General features: G+C 34.6%; 1 protein-coding gene and 2 long non-coding RNA genes across 8 annotated transcripts; 1 reads left to right on the top strand and 2 right to left on the bottom strand.

Moving 5' to 3' along the window:
* Window positions 1-5,501: 5,501 nt before the first annotated feature.
* On the bottom strand, window positions 5,502-8,918 carry LOC110278883 (uncharacterized). Of its 2 annotated transcripts, none has more exons than XM_052258698.1 (4): window positions 8,421-8,918; window positions 7,369-7,569; window positions 6,963-7,203; window positions 5,502-6,017 (listed from the first exon to the last, which is right to left on the bottom strand). In XM_052258698.1, exons 1-4 carry the CDS (start codon window positions 8,811-8,813, stop codon window positions 5,947-5,949), a joined length of 906 nt encoding a protein of 301 aa, XP_052114658.1. In that variant the 5' UTR covers window positions 8,814-8,918; the 3' UTR covers window positions 5,502-5,946. The 2 variants fall into 2 exon arrangements, with proteins under 2 accessions (XP_052114658.1, XP_052114659.1); XM_052258699.1 differs by lacking the exon at window positions 5,502-6,017 and adding an exon at window positions 6,042-6,504.
* A 2,000-nt stretch (window positions 8,919-10,918) lies between these two features.
* LOC107481008 (uncharacterized) lies at window positions 10,919-15,613 on the top strand. 5 transcript variants are annotated; one of them, XR_008007441.1, is made up of 11 exons: window positions 10,919-11,429; window positions 11,691-11,731; window positions 11,899-12,053; window positions 12,154-12,364; window positions 12,612-12,902; window positions 13,039-13,321; window positions 13,513-13,756; window positions 13,843-13,906; window positions 14,684-14,728; window positions 14,882-14,947; window positions 15,031-15,613. It is a non-coding gene; the product is annotated as an uncharacterized LOC107481008 (long non-coding RNA). The 5 variants fall into 5 exon arrangements; XR_008007442.1 differs by having other exon boundaries at window positions 12,154-12,534; window positions 12,676-12,902; XR_008007443.1 differs by having other exon boundaries at window positions 12,154-12,534; window positions 12,672-12,902.
* A 1,058-nt stretch (window positions 15,614-16,671) lies between these two features.
* LOC107481010 (uncharacterized) lies at window positions 16,672-17,626 on the bottom strand. Its single transcript, XR_001590534.3, has 2 exons — window positions 17,191-17,626; window positions 16,672-17,039 (listed from the first exon to the last, which is right to left on the bottom strand). It is a non-coding gene; the product is annotated as an uncharacterized LOC107481010 (long non-coding RNA).
* Window positions 17,627-18,303: the final 677 nt, after the last annotated feature.

Genomic DNA, 18,303 nt, shown 5'->3' with positions numbered 1-18,303 from the left:
TGACTAATATTAATAAAAAATATTATTACATATTCATATTTGATCTACTGTAGCCTATAGATAGGGTTGAGTGTAGATCAGATTTAAGTGCTACCAATTCGCATTCTATATATGTATATATTATAGGTATGTGCTCTCACTTAGTGCAAAAAGTTGTTACCATTAAACTAAAATTATCAATTAATAATTTAACACGTTTGTTTATATAAAAACTAATTTTATTTTAGTGATATATAAATACAACATTATATCATAATGTTTTTGTGTTTGTGTTATTAAATTAAGCGAAAACTTTTATATAGAATTGAACATTTGATGATTATATTATTTATGAGACGATTGTATTATTTGTATTAAATTTTTAATTTATATACTCATTAGGTTATATAATAATATTATATATTTGTAAAAATTTACAGATAAGATCGTATATCTATAAATTGAATGCGAATAAAATTAAAGTTAAATTATAAGATAAATTAATAGAGTTAAATTAAAATTTGTAGATAAAATTATGATTGAGTTCAAATCTTATCCATCCTACCCATTACTATCCTAATGTGGAAGGCTCACCCACCGGCCATGGCGGCTCCACCTAGGGCATTTGTAATCACGATATTGTAGCATAGCCATAACCCCATCCGATATTCTTTAAATATATAGCACCATTATATGTTATTCATTTATTTTAGATATCTTTACAAGTATATCGTATCGCATCCCTAAGAGCTAATGACACCACCATTGGCTGGCTCAATTCCAAACTCTCAATCCTCACACTCAACTCTAATTATGTGTTTCGGTATTTCAAGTAACTTGACTACTCGACGCAGCATGTCTATAAAAATCTTAAGTGAACCAAACGCATTATTATTTATTTCTATATGAAATACAACGCACTACCTAATTATGAAAATGATCGAAGGCTATATAGTTTGAAACTAAAGGGAGTCATAATTTGTTTTTTTTAATGTGTTGTAATTCTTAATTATTATTAAAATAAATAAAAAATTTTAGATATAATAAATGTATACTTACAATTATTAAATTAAATAAAATAATTTATATTATTATTTTTCTAGTGTTACTCCCTAATTATTGCTAGGTGCTAATTCTTTAAGTATTCGCGGCCAATATCAAACGATTAATTTCTAATCGGTTTGACTCTTTGACATGCTTAATGAAACTAAAGCGAAAAATTATTCAAATATAATGCTAATAAATTTTACTTGAGTGTTTTTAATTAGTAGAAACTATAATAAAAATAGTTATTTTTCAAAATAGTAGTAGCTTTTATAATAGAAGAATACAAAAACTAACTTGAGTTAGTGGAGTAGTAATTAGTTAATTCGTCTACTTAAATAAAATATAAGTATTTCGATCTCGCCTTATATATACGGTAATTTAATTTATTAGCCAACACAAACTCTTGAATAAAGTTCAAATTCACGATAGATTAATCCATAATTTATTTGATTAAAAGATATTCTAAAAGATAAAAAATCCTAATTACTTTGATCGTCTATATAATTTATTAAATATTTACTTAAATTTTTATCATTTTAAACTTTATAATTAAATTTTTATATTAGATAAATTTTTTAAATTAAATCATTGCTTGTAATTATCTTTAAGAAAATAACGAAATAATTCTAAAATATTCACTTATAAAACATTACAACAATTAATCTGAAATCAATAAATCAAATATAAAAATCAATTTGTAAATAATATTTCATATTTTTTAACAAAAATAGTTAGTAAAAACTTGATTAAAGCAAACATATAACAATAGCAAATCATACAGCCACCTCGGGGTTCTTAACCACTTGGTAGAAGTAAACATGAAAATAAAGCCACATTATATAATGTTTGAAAAACAACAAAAATAAATTTAAATAATTTAAAATTAAGCATTACTAATAAAGTCATATATATATATATATATGAAGCTAAAGTAGAAAAACTATCAAGAAATCCCACTTTAGGGAAGAGTTTAAAAGCCAAGGGTTATCAATCGTCATTGTCAAATTAATTAATAAAGGCAAAGCAACAATAAAACCCAGTCTTAATCACCTCAAAAGCAAAAACAAAGGACTGAAACTCAACAACGTGTCCTGGCTATTTCAAGCATCAGAACAACATCAATATGGCTTCATTAATGCTAATCAAGATTCAGACACACCAAACCAATGGATTAAATTATTAAAATATACTCACAGCCTGAAATTTACACATGATAATATTGATTGTCACTTTTATTTTACCAATATTATTTTTTATAAATTTATATAAATATATAATACAAAAAATAACGTGTAAAATAACATTATAAAAATAAAAGTAATATTATCATTTTTTTAATTTTACACAATACGTTTAAAATAAAGTCCGATCTTTAATTTAAAAGCAAATTTAACCTATAAAAAACACTTGTTAACAAGATTCTTGTTAATATTAGTATAGGAGTTTAATTTCCATGATGTGATCGATAAATATAAAATATTTTTGCATTGTTCTCAAATTATACATTTTACATTTGTTTGAGTTTTAATATTACAATGATTAAGACAACTGTCGCTAATATAATAATTTTAAAAACTCATTTTTCTTATATTTATTTTATATCGTTATACTTATTCGGGAATTTAACTTGAATATGGAAGTAAAGGAAGTGTTGGACGCAAGTATGGGGAGGAGAGGTGCTTCACCTCGTTGTGGGATCAGAAGAAGCAGAATTTGGATCCTGCGAATTGTGTCTCTCAAAATGTAAAAAAAATTACCAGAACAAAAAAAACGGAGGGTCCGAATTCCACGTTTCAAATTTCAAATTCCATCAACTGCAAATCGGACCATACGATTTGTGAAACAAAATTTCATTACCAAAAAACTCGCATGTTCCGAGTTTTATACTGTAAGTTTTTTTAATTTTTTAACACAAATCGGACTCTCCCATAATTTTAAAAAACACAAAAAATTATTATATTAAACTATATCACTCATTTTACTTTTTTTTCAAAATTTTTTAGCCTACTTATTCATCTTATGAAAGTATGAAACAAAAATAATATTTTTTTTAATGATAACTTAGTAAGAATTTTGTTAATAAGTTTTATAAAAGAAACTCATAAAAATTATCATCATAATCATATTTTACTTCTAAAACACTTACTAGTAAAGCTAATATAATAATAATATATAATTAAATTTAGGTGATTGTTACGGTATGATGATAAATTAATACGTACCGATACGTTTAAGATATAGACAAATAACAATAAAACATGTGGAATTTAGTTTCCACGTCAGCATTTAATTTTTTCTTTTTTAAATATATAATATATCACCACTTTTACTAAAACACCTTTTTAATTAAATAAAAATAAAAAATATATATTTATTTAATTTTATAAAAAAACTTAAATATCATTCCTTTATATAATTAGACAAAAATATCCTTTTAATACCCTATCTTAGCAGCTTCTCCTCAAATCAAAAAAGAAAGTTGAAACAAAAATCCTAGCTTCTCCACCACCGCACTGCCGCCGTCTGTCGCTCTCAGGCACTACCATCGTCGTCTGGTCGTCGGTGCTTCTTCCTCCTTCAAGAATCGCAGCTTCTTCTTCCTCGAGCTCAGCGCGTCAGTTCCTGGTATTCATCTGCTTCATCGCGCTCCTGCCGCCGTCCGTCGGGCGCTCAGTCACCATCGTCTTCGTCTGGTCGTCGCAGATTCTTCCAACCACCACCGTCTTCTGAGTTGTGTTCGTCGCCTGGCCTCTGTCTCCGTCACGATTCTGCCCCCTTCTTCTCAGACTGCTCAGAAGAAAAATCCGTCTCCATTCCAGTTTCCTTCCTTCGAGTTCAGAGAGCAGAAGCTCAACCAAGAAAAAAACGTTAGACTTCGACGATCAGTTCACTGCTAATTTTTTCTGCGTTTTTTATTTATGCCATGTTCAATGATTATTTGATTACTGAATATTTGAATGTTTTGTGTTTTAATTTTTTATTGAATGATTATTTGATTACTAATGAGCTCTAGTTCTGCTGTGTTGCTATTTTTGTGTGTTGTGATATTTTTTTTGAATGAGCTTCTGCGTGATGCTGTTTTGTGTGTTGCTGTTTTGCTTTTTTATGTGTTCTTTATTTTTGATTGACATGTGATATCACCACTGTAACTTAACTACTTGCTCTGTTGATGTGCTTTTGATTTCTGAATGTCATGCCACTTGTTATGTTGCTGCTGCTGTTTTAGTGTTTTTTAACTTCTGAATCATTGTGAGAAGGGAAAGCTGCTAGATTGGCCAAAGCGTTTTCGTATTATCAATGGGATTGCCAGAGGTCTTCTTTATCTTCGTCAAGATTCAAGACATTTAATAGTTCATAGAGATCTCAAGGCTGGAAATGTTTTGTTAGATGATGAATTGGATCCTAAAATCTCGGACTGTGGAAGAGCAAGAAGCTTTGTAGGAAATGAAAGCGAAGCAAATACAAGACATATTGTTGGAACTTAGCAAGTGGCTAAGTAAGCATTTATATGACATGTTGATAGGAATGAATGAGATCATTTTTTCTTGATTTGAAATTGTATGTTGATGTTTTGTGCAGTGGCTATCTATCACCAGAGTACATAGTTGGTGGGTTGTACTCAACAAAATCTGATGTCTATAGTTTTGGTGTACTAATATTAGAAATAGTTAGTGGTAATCTGATGTCTATGCTTTGGTGTACTAATATGTAAGAATTAATTTTTCATTTGCCCCTAATATTTATTTACATTTCTAATCAAGTAGCATCATCTATCTAGTCAAATTATTCTCATTAGACAAGATCTAATTGTTGTTATCACAATATCTAAATATCTGGATATATATATATAAAGGCATGGACACTTTTAGCCAAAGTCAAGTGCTTAGAAATAGTTGATGCATCGATCAGAGACTCAATTAATTTGCCAGAAGTCATAAGAACAATTCATGTCGGTTTACTATGTGTGCAACAAAATCCAAAAGATCGACCAAGCATGTCATATGTGCTTATGATCATATGGTTGAAAATCCCAGCCAAAGAAACCAGGGTTCTTTATTGAGAGAGATGTGGTTGGTGACCATTCTACATTAAGCAACAATAACAATGAACTCACGGTTACTCAGGTTCATGCGCGTTAGAATTTGATTAAAAATTTATTCTGCAGGATCTCAACATTAAGCTCAAAGATGATATTGATAATTGGCCAATTCAACTTACAATAAATGACATTTCTCATAACAGTAGCAAAATGCTTCAAATGAAATTTAGTACCACTGTGGAGTGCTTGAATAGGAGTACTTGTAACTATGATTCAGGGATGGTGTTGAATGTTGATATATTTTTTTTATAAGTCATGCCTATTTGGTTTATACTCTATGAACGGGGTTGAAGTTGAAAAGAAGTGCACACAAAAATATGAAAAGTACCCAAAAATGAATTCAGAGGAAGGAACAAAGTAAAAGAAGGAACCGTAAGAAAAATATCCCAATGGTGGATCCTGAATCTAAATAGAAATGAAACTATATAATAGACAAGAAAGTGCACTCAATGAGGTATAATAAGTAAGAACATGTTGTAATGATATATACATTTAGAGTGAACGTTTTTCTTTTGCCTTAAAGTATGTTAAACTCTAAAATAAACTATCTAGCATCTAACAATGTCAGAAATTTCATTAGCTGATTTTACTGCACAATTCCCTGATGAAAAGCCAAACTGATGTGGATAAAAAGCAGGTCCCTTGGCCTTGGTAATGGTTTCTCACCATTCAGCGTTAGAACTATGGCTGACATGTCTGGCCTATTCTCTGGTCTCTCTTGTACACATAAAAGCCCTATGTGAATGCATCTTAGCACTTCAGATTCTGCTGCAGCAACTGAGTCAGTTAATGATTCATCTATAAGCTCCAATGGCCTCTCTTCACACCACAGCCTCCATATGCCTAGAGCACATGAAAATTGAACTTTTGAATTGTGAGATCACTTTGGAATCTGCAAACAAAAATACAGTGAGATTAAGTTGAATAATCTTTAGGCTTACATGCCCAAGAAGGTCAAGATCATTATCATAAAAAAAATCCCTATTTTTGTTAGCAAAAGCTTCTACTAGCCTCAGTCTGAAGGAGCATGTTAGAGATATTAGTCAAGTTAGAGAAAGTTAGTTAGAGGTTATGATAGCTGTCACTATACTGTTAAGAAGTAGCTATACATTTGTTTAGTTTGTTAGACACTAATGCATGTATAAATACACACTCACCAACTTGTATCAACTAGTTTTCATTCTCATCAAAAACAGCATTCCTTCACTCTCTTTGTTCTCTCTCTTCAATTCCTTTCACTCTCTGATACCTTCAAAAACGAACAAGATATTTGACCTACAATTCCTTTCACTCTCTGATACATCAGCAATTTTTCTACTCTTGTTGCAAATCCATGGCTAGTATTGCAAACTTCTGCTTTCTTCCATTGCACTCTTCAACTACCAAATATTAGTAATCTCAGTGTTAAGGAAGCTCCTAAAATAGAAGCCTTAGAACAAATAGAGAAAGCCTGAACTAGTATATCTCCTATAAATAGCAAGCTGGTTTTATTCCATTATTCCATATATCATCCTGGAATTTTTACACAGATTTTGTTCTTCTAATGTCTCATTTTGTCCTTAGTTGTTTTGCTTTATTAATTATCATCATAAATCATAAGTATATATTAATGTTTGCATTTAGTTCTTACAGATGTCCAAAGAGAGAATAAATTGTTCTTTATAAATATATTCTGAATTTTCTTGAGTATATATCTCCACTAATCTCACAATCTATATAATCATTCACAACCTAAAGAATAAGTTTCCTCTAATTTTCAAATTTTCAGGCACAAGTATTTTACTGAGCCGTAAAACTAAGAGAACATGTGATTTAAACCTATCCTCTTAGTTCTTACCATTAAAATCACTGTCCTTGGAAGACCCTGAAAATTTTGGATCATCTTTGCCGTCCCATTCCACACTGGTACTTGAGTCCAAACTACCTTCCTGCAGAGATTTCTTAACTCCTTGACTATCTGAAAAGTCTGCAATTGCATCTGAAAACACCTCATCTTCTGATCTATTTATTTTATCTCCAATTCCACTATCATCCTTCTCCTTGTTGCCTATATTCAAGACCTCTGGACCTGACATAACCTAATAAACAGAATATCAGCACAAACATAAAACAACCTAGCCATTTTAGAACATAACACTAATATCAAAGACCATTTATACATAAAAAACCATATATTCTCACCAAGTCAACACACTACATTAGACACCGCATATTTACACTCTGGAAAAAGAAGAAAAAATCACCTGGGGATTTTTTATCATCATCAGAACCATGTCCATCATCTGAGCCGTTTGAGCGAGATTGTTCCTCGGAGGAACATAGCTTGTAACCTTCAATGGTTCCACAGATCTTCTTGTGAGCACGCCTGTGCTTGGCACTTGGATGTGGATTCGGGAAAGGCCATCCACATTTGTGACAGAGATGAACTCCATGACTCTCATGCCCTACAGACCCCAAGGAAAAAGAACAGCTTAAAAACATCCCAACTAACAGTTTAACAAATTTAATCTTTCAAATGACCCCAGATATAATTTCCATAACCAAACAACCCAAAATCTCAAAAAGACGGGCACTTTTCATAAGGGGGAATAGAGTTTTCATATAAAAAGCATTAGTAACTAGAGTTTTCCTATAAAAAGCATTGATGATGATAATAATAATAACAACAACAACAATATCAATAATGATAATTACAACAGTTTCTGCTCAAGATATCAAGATCATATTAACTAACCTTTTGGATCATTTATAGCCTTAGATCCAGCACAGCACAGTGAAAGAACTTGAAGGCTCAACAAACAAAATTTCGATACCCAATTTAAAAAAGAAACTAAAAAGTTAATTCCTAAAGTGGGTCACAAGATTTACATCCTTAATCATCACAGGACCAACCTCAGAGAGAAGGTCCAAGCATGGTGGTAGAATCTCTTTGGAAGAATAGATTGAGCCATACTAAACCAATAGGAGCAGTTTTGACAATGGCAGGAGCAATTTTACCATGGCAAGTTTTCATCTTCCACTCAATGAACAATTTATTAAATCAACCACATCAAAACACAATATAACAATCAAAAGGTAGAGAACAACACCAAAACAATAATTTATCAAATTAACAAGTTAATAAGATCAATTAGAACTTAAAATCAAAATAACAAGAACAATTAACATTTTAAACTACGGCAAACTAACAACAAAATAAGAACTAGAAAACATACTAACCATGAAAACAACAATAAAAAAAACAATAACTGAATAATTAATACAAGAAAGAACAAGACGAAGGAAAAAAAATCACCCTTAGGATGGAGCAGTTCTGAAATTCAAACAGTACAGGGAAAGGGAGGAGCTTTAAATCGCGACGGAGATGGCTGAATGGAGGCAGACAATGGCGGAACGGTGGCTGAAAGGCCGCGGAACAGAGGCTGAACAGAGGCTCGAACACGCGGCGTAGAGGACTGAACAGAGGGCTACGCAGCTCGAACAAGGGTTGGCCAAAAAACAGACGCAGAAGTTGGCCAAAAAGGAGGCGGATCGGCGACGAACAAGGGCGACGTTGCGCCGAAGCTAAAGCAGCGGCTGTGGCTGGACATTGAGGTACGGCGACGAGAGATGGCTGCTTCGGTGCTTCCTCCAAGCTGCGTTCGAGTTCTCTTCTGTCTTCTCTACGTTCTTCAGTGTGTTCGTTCATAGGCCAGAGAGAGAGAAGTGAGGGAGTGAGGAGGAGCTCGATGAGAGGAAGGAGGAGAGTGGCTGAGTGAGACTGTGAGAGAGGAGAGGCCAAGAAGGTGCTGCGCGTTTTGGTTACTGGTTAGGGTTTGGCACCCGTTTTGAGCAAATTTTAGAAAACCGGTTGGGTCCCGGTTCGGTTCGACCGACCGGTTCTCGACCGGTTCGACGGTCCAACGATGGTTTTTGAATCTTTCGGTTTTGATATATGACCGATTCGTTTTTTATCCCGGTTTACGGTTCGACCGACCGGTTCGAATGGGTTTTCAGAATCTTAGTCCGAACTGCTTTTTCCCTCGGTTCACGATTTGACTGGTTCGACCAGTCGGTTCGAACCGTGCTCAGAACTGTGTTTTTCCCTTATTCCAAAAAACTGGCCAGGTCAAGGTTCGGTTCGACCAATCAGTTTCTGGCCGGTTCGACAGTTCAATTGCGGTTTTTGAAATTGGGGGTTTTAACATTTGTTCGAGTTGTTTTTGTAGAGGTCCATGGTTCAACCGACCGGTCCGAATCGATTTTAAGAAGATAGATTATAACCATTCTCTGATATTGTTTTTATTTTAAAATACTTAATATATTTTAGTATCAAATTTTCAATTAAGCTTACAACACAGAAGTGGTTCAAGGAATCAAAATGCTAGAGTAAAAATTAAGTTTCACCTAAATTCAACTATAATTGAACGAAAGACAGAAACATTAATTTTCAAAAAAAGTCCACCAAAAATATAGTGCATAATAATTTTTTAAGTAAAAGAGATGAAACTAACAACTCTTAATAGTTAATATAAACTAAACATGACTACATGACAATTACGATTTTTTAATTTTTGTTTGACTCCTTTTGTTTATACTTATTGTAAATCCTGGTAGCAGAGTCAATGACATTATGCAGCATCAAGTTGTGGGGCCTTAGAATCAAATCCAACCCAAGTCGCATCCTTGTACCATCATTAACTTGAAAAATATAAATATTTTAAGTTACCAACAAAACCATACACATTAGCAATTGAAGTACTATTTTTTTTAGCAAAAGAAAATTACATTTATTGTATAACTATACGTCTTTCTGTAGTTTGTCATCCAGATTGTCACCCATACCCCACAATCATTACTGTGTTAAATAAGACGCGGTTAGCTTATGCAGATAAAAATTTGAAATAGATAAACACAAATACAGATATTTCTTACGAGTCAGGAGCTTGTTCTCCTGTTTCTAGCATATCCACAAATGCAAAATCAAGTATCCTTGGCCTGAATGGAGTGTTATATTTATAGAATGAGTCATACTTGAGCATATCTTCCATATATTTTGCCTATTCATATAGGAAAAAAATTAAATAAAGGACGATATTTGAAACCTATAAAAATTGTCGTAAAAATGAAAATGGGGAAAGTTAATTTACCAGCTTTACTATACTCGATATCTTTTGCTCTTTATCTGAAGCAATCAGTAGAGAGTCTAGCAGAATTGTTTGATGATTGCACAAATCAAAAATAACCAGATACCAAATGTTAAAACTCCCAATTTCAAAAACCGTAATTAAACTGTCGAACCGTCACCTGGCCAGATTTTTGGAATAAGGAAAACGCGTAAAGTTCTGAAAACGGTTCGAACCGACTGGTCGAACCGATCAAATCGTGAACCGAGGGGAAAAGCGGTTCGGACCAAGATTCTGAAAACCCGTTCGAACCGATCGGTCGAACCGTGAACCGGTATAAAAAACGAATCGGTCATATAACGCGAAGGTGAGTAAGAGAGCCAGGTGAATTTTGTGAAGATGGAAGAGCAGACTTCTGAGGAGACTGGAAGCCTATAAATAATAGGAATGGTGAACTGGAACCTCCTTGGCATAAAAGCTGTGAAAGAATAGGCTCCTTGAGTCATGCTAATGTACCTTAGGCATCTCTAATTTATATGAACATTCACCTTCGAAGCTGAGAAGAGATTCAAAAACCGTTGTTGGACTGTCGAACCGGTCGAGAATCGGTCGGTCGAACCGAACTGGGACCCGACCGGTTTTCTAAAATTTGCTCAAAACGGGTGCCCTTGGTTAGAGGAACCCTAACCAGTAACCAAAACGCGCAGCACCTTCTTGGCCTCTCCTCTCTCACAGTCTCACTCAGCCACTCTCCTCCTTCCTCTCATCGAGCTCCTCCTCACTCCCTCACTTCTCTCTCTCTGGCCTCTGAACGAACACACTGAAGAACGCAGAGAAGACAGAAGAGAACTCGAACGCAGCTTGGAGGAAGCACCGAAGCAGCCATCTCTCGTCGCCGTTCCTTAACATCCAGCCACCGCCGCTGCTACAGCTTCGGCAAGACGTGCCCTTGTTCGCCGCCGATCCGCCTCCTTTTTGGCCAACTTCTGCGTCTGTTTTTTGGCCAACCCTTGTTCGAGCTGCGTAGCCCTCTGTTCAGTTCTCTACGCCGCGTGTTCGAGCCTCTGTTCAGCCTCTGTTCCGCGGCCTTTCAGCCACTGTTCCGCCATTGTCTACCTCCATTCAGCCATCTCCGTCGCGATTTAAAGCTTCTCCCTTTCCCTGTACTGTTTGAATTTCAGAACTGCTCCATCCTAAGGGTGATTTTTTTTTCCTTCGTCTTGTTCTTTCTTGTATTAATTATTCAGTTATTGTTTTTTTTATTGTTATTTTCATGGTTAGTATGTTTTCTAGTTCTTATTTTGTTGTTAGTTTGCTGTAGTTTAAAAAGTTAATTTTTCTTGTTATTTTGATTTTAAGTTCTAATTGATCTTATTAACTTACCGACTTACCTGGATACTTTGCTGTTAGAAGATATGTTTTAATTGATCTTGCTATTCTTTCTTGTATTAATTATTCAGTTCTTTCTTGTCCTCAAGGAGAGATGCAAAACATTACATTGGTATGTTCTACTTTTCTCTGAATTGCATAATGAACTATTGAAGTCTTCATTGGAATCTACAAAACTGAACTATCCATACCTATTGATTCATTTAGAGTTGAATACTTGGCAAGTAAAATTCAGTTGCTCTTGAATGTCTCATTGTAATAATTTCTTCATTCTTTCAGAATTTTGGAAGCAGATTCCTCCAAATGAGCCATATCTTGTTATTCTTGGTGATGTGAGGGACAAACTATACAATACACGCGAACGTGCTCGCCAGTTATTAGCCAATGGAACCTTTGACATCCCCGAAGAGACAACCTTCACAAATGTTAAGCAGGTATTGTCCTCAGAACAGCCCTATAAACTGCAATCACCTTATGGTTTGTAGTCACATACTGAGTTCCTTCTTAACAATGCCATGACTGGTGTGGAAACAGAGAAGGCTACTTTTGGTTTCTTCACTCGGAAGGGCAAGTATGTAGAATGCTTGCTTTCTGTGAGCAAGAAATTGGATGTAGAGGGTGAAGTTATTGGAGTCTTCTGCTTCTTACAGACAGCTAGCCCTGAGCTTCAACAAGCATTGCATATTCAGCATTTATCCGAACAAACTGCCTTGAAGAGACTCAAAGCTTTAACTTATATGAAAAGGTAAATTCGGAATCCTTTGTGTGGGATTGTGTTCTCTCGAAAATTGTTGGAGAATACTGAGTTGGGAATTGAGCAAAAACAACTTCTGCACACTGGCACTCAGTGGCTCAGTGCCAACGCTAGCTTAGCAAAATTCTCGATGACTCAGATCTTGACCGTATCATTGATGGGTATGATTTATGAATATGATTATGATGATGTTATTTATGACAATATTAAATTCCTTTCATTCTTGTACTCTGAACAGCTACTTGAATTTGGAAATGGTTGAATTCACTCTGCATCAACTTTTTGTTGCCTGCCTTAGTAAGGTCATGACAAAGAGCAAGGCAATGGGTATCCATATAATCAACGAAGTCACGGAGCACATCATGATAGAAACCTTATATGGTGATAGTCTTAGGCTGCAGCAAGTCTTGGCTGACTTCTTATTGATTTGCATCAATTTTACGCCAACCGGAGGTCAAGTTGTTGTTGCAGCCTCTTTAACAAAAGATCAATTAGGCAAATCAGTTCATTTGGCTAACTTGGAGATAAGGTAACTGTTCCATGCATACTATATATTCCTTTGTTGTACCTCAACTTTATGGGAACAAGAAACTTGTGACATTCCCACATGTGATCATCTAATTACTACTTAAGTGGTTCACTGATTGTTTTTGCTATCTTTGCAGCATAACACATGATGGTGTTGGTGTTCCGGAAACATTGCTGAACCAAATGTTCGGACGAGACGGCCAACCCTTGTTCTGCCCTTTTTGACCAACCCTTGTTCGAGCTGTTTAGCCCTCTGTTCAGTCCTCTACGCCGCGTGTTCGAGCCTCTGTTCAGCCTCTGTTCCGCGGCCTTTCAGCCACCGTTCCGCCATTGTCCGCCTCCATTCAGCCATCTCCGTCGCGATTTAAAGCTCCTCACTTTCCCTCTACTGTTTGAATTTCAAAACTGCTCCATCCTAGGGTGATTTTTTTTCCTTCTTGTTCTTTCTTGTATTAATTATTCAGTTATTGTTTTTTTATTGTTGTTTTCATGGTTTGTATGTTTTCTAGTTCTTATTTTTTTGTTAGTTTGCTGTAGTTTAAAATGTTAATTGTTCTTGTTATTTTGATTTTCAGTTTTAATTGATCTTATTAACTTGTTAATTTGAACAGAGACAGAACGAGATCATATCCAAATACGGACTTGCCGAGGGATATTTCTTTGCATTTTGATCATTCCCTCTTGATGTGGGAGTTCTAGTGCAAGTGGGGTTTTTCCTTTTTTCTGGGATTTTGGACTCAAGTACCAGTGTGAAATGGGACGGCAAATATGATCCAAAATTTTCAGGCAGCTGATGTATTCCTGCTAGCATTCTCTCTCATAAGCAGGGCTAGCTATGAAAATGTTGCCAAGAAAGTAAGATTGGTATATACTTATTATTATTATTATTGTTCTTTTTTCTCTCTACTCTGGACTAATTTTTTCTTTTCCTCCTTTTCCAGTGGATTCCTGAGTTGAGGCATTATGCTCCTGGTGTTCCAATTATTCTTGTTGGAACAAAACTTGGTTAGATTCTTGTTCTTTCTTTACCTTCTTGATGTTTGATGCCCTTGTTATCTACCTGATAACCTTCAGCATGATAGTAGTTCCGTGATCCTGTGAGGTTTCATCTTATTATCATACTAATTGCTGTCTTTTACTCATACTGTGTTTCTTTCATTATTAGAAAGTTGGGGAATAGATTCTGGATTCCAATGTCATTGCTGTTATTTTTTTCCCTTTGATTGCTTGTTATTCAGTAGTGGTTTAGAGAAGTAAGTTCATCCTCGAAGGTTACTTAATTCATGACTTTAATCAAGAATTGATTCAGATATACCAAACCATTTCATGGAATGCTTTCTTAATTTTTCCCTTTACCTCCTTGTTTAACTAAAAGGCTAATGTAATGATTGTTTTAAAAACTAAATGGCTGTTGATAAATCTTGAAAAAACCTTGATTTATGAAGAGTATTAGGAAGTTTAAAGTGACAGAAGTTTGCTACTACCTAACATGAGTAATTTGCCGTGGTGGAGCTGGTGTTTCCATAAGTTCTTTTCTTATTGACTCGTTAGAATTTCCATTTCTGATAGTCAATAACAAAAGTAGAATTTCTATTCTGAAAATTTTGTCTCTGGTCTCAATTTTTCATATAGTTTCTTTTGGAATTTGTCTTCTCTCATATATAGTGCTAACTTAATTATATGTATTTAATGCTTTCATTGTAAATATGTCATTATTAACTTGCTTGGGCATTTCTTGACAACCAATATGCGACTTGTGTACATCTTCGGGATGATAAGCAGTTTTTTCTAGATCATCCTGGTGCAGCGCCTATCACCACAGTGCAGGTACTTCCTAGCTTTCATTGCTTCCATTACCAATATCCATTGCTATCGCTGTGTGTCTTATTTCATTGTCTTTTAGCCTTTAGTTGGTGTTTATAAGAGAGACCATCTGCTTACTTTATACATTAGTGATCTGATTTTCTCTCTTTGTTGAAGGGTGAGGAACTGAGAAAACTTATCGGTGCTCCAGTTTACATCGAATGTAGTTCAAAAACACAGCAGGTACATATATGTTCTCTGCATCTATAAAAGTTCCAAAGGTTAGATAATATCACCGCCCTAATGATATCTGCCTTTGAATACAGAATGTGAAGGCTGTTTTTGATGCGGCCATCAAAGTAGTTCTCCAGCCTCCAAAGCAGAAGAAAAAGAAGAGAAAGGGTCAAAAAACCTGTTCCATATTGTGATCTTCTCAGTTCTAAATTGGTAGTTGGCAGAGGATGACATGACTGTAGCCATTTCTTGGTAGTCTTTGCCATTCTATATCTTTGCTGCATAACACATGATGGTGTTGGTGTTCCGGAAACATTACTGAACCAAATGTTCGGACGAGAGGGACAAGAATCCGAGGAGGGTATTAGTCTGCTCATCAGCAGAAAGTTGCTGAAGCTGATGAATGGAGACGTGCGGTATCTGAGGGATGCTGGCAAATCATCTTTCATCTTAACAGTTGAACTGGCTGCTTCCCAGAAATTGATTGCTTAAAGTTATAGGAAAATAAATACTTTGAGTTTTTGTACATCATAGAGATTGACATAGATTAGTTGAGACAAATTTTGTACAGAAGGCTCTTTCTTTTCATTTTGAAGATTGTCCATTTTGGTCTCTTCCTTGTATCATTCCTTTGAAAGTGTAAAAATAGCACATGAATGAAAGAAAGTTATTGCATCTCATTTGTTGACTAATTTATTTTTTATTGGCTTTATTGAATCTGAATCATCTTTTATATCTTTATGCAGCAATTCAAAATTAAGTTCAACATTGTTTTGAAGAAATTCACTGAAGTTGATGATTCGTTTCATTTAAATTAGAATTTTGAATGGCGGTTGAAACTACAATTGTAACTCTGTTATGAACTCACAGTTTTCTTATATTAGAAGTGAAAAGAAGAGACATTCCATGTCATTATAAATAGTAACACAAGCTAGAGACATTCCATGATTGAGTGTCACGAACTTCAATTTTCACAGTGATTCTGGTTTTGCAGAGGGCTGTGTTATAGAACTACAAATTCATATCTTAACCTTTAACATCTCCATTTGCATTCATTTTTGAACACATAGACTGCTCATAATTTCAGAATGCAGGAAAAAAAAAGGTGAAGGGAACATTTAATTATCCAAACTTGAATCCAATTTTGATTTGCTGCATAAATAAGAGATGATTCAGAAAATTTAAACATATCTTGAGTAAAATTGCAGTTGGCCTTGGATGAAAATAGAACTTAAATCAGTTAAATGTAAGACTGATCTTTGCTTTTTGAAAATGTTAAGGCATTGCTAAAACATCAATAAAGAAATAAGAGAACAGACATATATAAATAAATAAGCCATACATCCCATGTTAGAAATTTCTTTAGCTATAAAGGAGATGTTATCAGTTGAAATTTACCCTTTGTTAGTGTAAAATTGCATTGGCAGGTGGTGGAATCAGCTTCTTGTGTATCATTGGTGCCATGAATTAAAGTTTTCTATAATTCTATCCCTTTTTTCTATATTAAAATCTTATAATTTTTTAGACTTGAGAATTAGTGCAACCTATGAGAACAAATGAACAATGAAGTATGGTTTATCTTACATCAGGCAGAATTGTTACTACTAGATACTGCATATGGTTCCCTTTGAAGAGGTAAGACAAAATATTTAAAAAAGAAAAAAAATGAAATACTAGAGTAGTTGAATTCTTTCTTTGTCATTAAACCAAAAAACAGAGGAAACACTTTGAACTTGTGATAGTAATGGTCATTATTCTTTCATTTACTTTAAAAAATGTGTAATCTTTACAAGTAACCTATTGTACAAAATGTGTGTACTAATCTATGTCAGTCTCCTGCAGCATGCGATTCATCATCAATTCAAGTGAGAGGTGATTTGTTGGAAGACATCTTCACTGCATGAAATTGTTAGACCTCCCATAGGATGATCATATCCAAACTCTTCCTCAGCTTGGCTCAACAAGTCTTGGATTAAAGGTTGGTTCAAGTATGAAACAGGGATCACAAACCTCTTCCTCCACCGCCACTCTCTTTTCTCTTCAAACTATTTCCCGGATTCCTTTCCTTGTATTTATCTTCCTCATCCTCATCAAACACAGCCTTCTTCAATGAATTATCAGAATCATTAACAATAGAGTAATTCACAGTAAAAACAGTAAGATTCACAGATTAATCAATAATTATTCAATCCATAACAAGTTCACAAATTAATTAACAACAATTATTCAATAATCGTTATAAAAAAAATTACCTAGAAGCTAGAAGCCCTAGAACAGAGCAGAGCAGATCCTGAGCAAGAAGGGGACAAGGGCACGACCGAAGGGATGACAGGTGGAACAGAGATAGTGCCGGCGACGATGGAACAGAGCTGCTCGACGGAAAAAGGAGGCAAGCCCGGCGACGATGGAACCGAATTGCGCGACGGTGCTTTCAAAGCTGAAACAGTAGCTGCACGATGGTGGAACAGAGCTGCACGATAACGACGGTGGCTTCGAAGCTCGTTTCGGCGACGGCGGCGGGCGATGGACGGAGGTGAGCGAGTGAGATGGATAACGGAGAGAGGAAGGATGAGTTCAAGGGTGATGGGAGGGATAGGTTCGCGTTTAGCCGTTTGCGTGCGACGCAGAGACTGATGAGAGAGATCGAGAAGTATAGAGAGAGAGAGAGAGGATAGGAAGAGGAGATAAGAACAATTTTAATTTCTTGTTTTTTTTAATATGTTTTTATTTTGTTATTTCAATTATTTGAAATTATAAAATTAGGACTAATTGAATTCTAAAATTTGATTAATTTAAAAAGATATTTTTATTTAATTAAATAAAAAAAGGATATTTAAGTTTTTTTATAAAATTAAATAAATAAATGTTTTTTATTTTTATTTAATTAAAAGGGTATTTTAGTAAAAGTGGTGATATACTATATATTTAAAAAAGAAAAAATTAAATGCTGACATGGAAAATAAATTCTACATGGCTTATTGTTATTTGTTTATATGTTAAACGTATCGGTACGTATTAATTTATCATCGTATCGTAGCAATCACCTTAAATTAAATAAGGTAATGAGTCCACAAAAAAAGATTAGTCGCACTACTAGACAGTTCTCTTCCTCTTCAGCACAGACACTGCGTTGGGCCTCATTTTTAGCGCTGATTGCAGCCTTCCACTCTCTGGCATTGCCTACTTACCCTCTACCATTTTCTTATTTAATTTAATTAAATTAAAAACCCTAAATAGAAACATGTGGCCAGAGAATTTTGAGCTTAATAAAAAATGAGAAAAGAAACGAGTGGTCTAGAACGAACTCTATTTTCTTTCCACTGTGACACGTGGCGTTGTTTCTTAAGTGTGACGGCATGTGGCTG

This window comes from Arachis duranensis, chromosome 3 (genome assembly GCF_000817695.3).
Source record: "Arachis duranensis cultivar V14167 chromosome 3, aradu.V14167.gnm2.J7QH, whole genome shotgun sequence".
Taxonomy (NCBI): Eukaryota; Viridiplantae; Streptophyta; class Magnoliopsida; order Fabales; family Fabaceae; genus Arachis; species Arachis duranensis.
The sequence above is the reverse complement of the archived record's forward strand: the minus strand, read 5'-3'. Positions and strand labels throughout refer to the sequence as shown.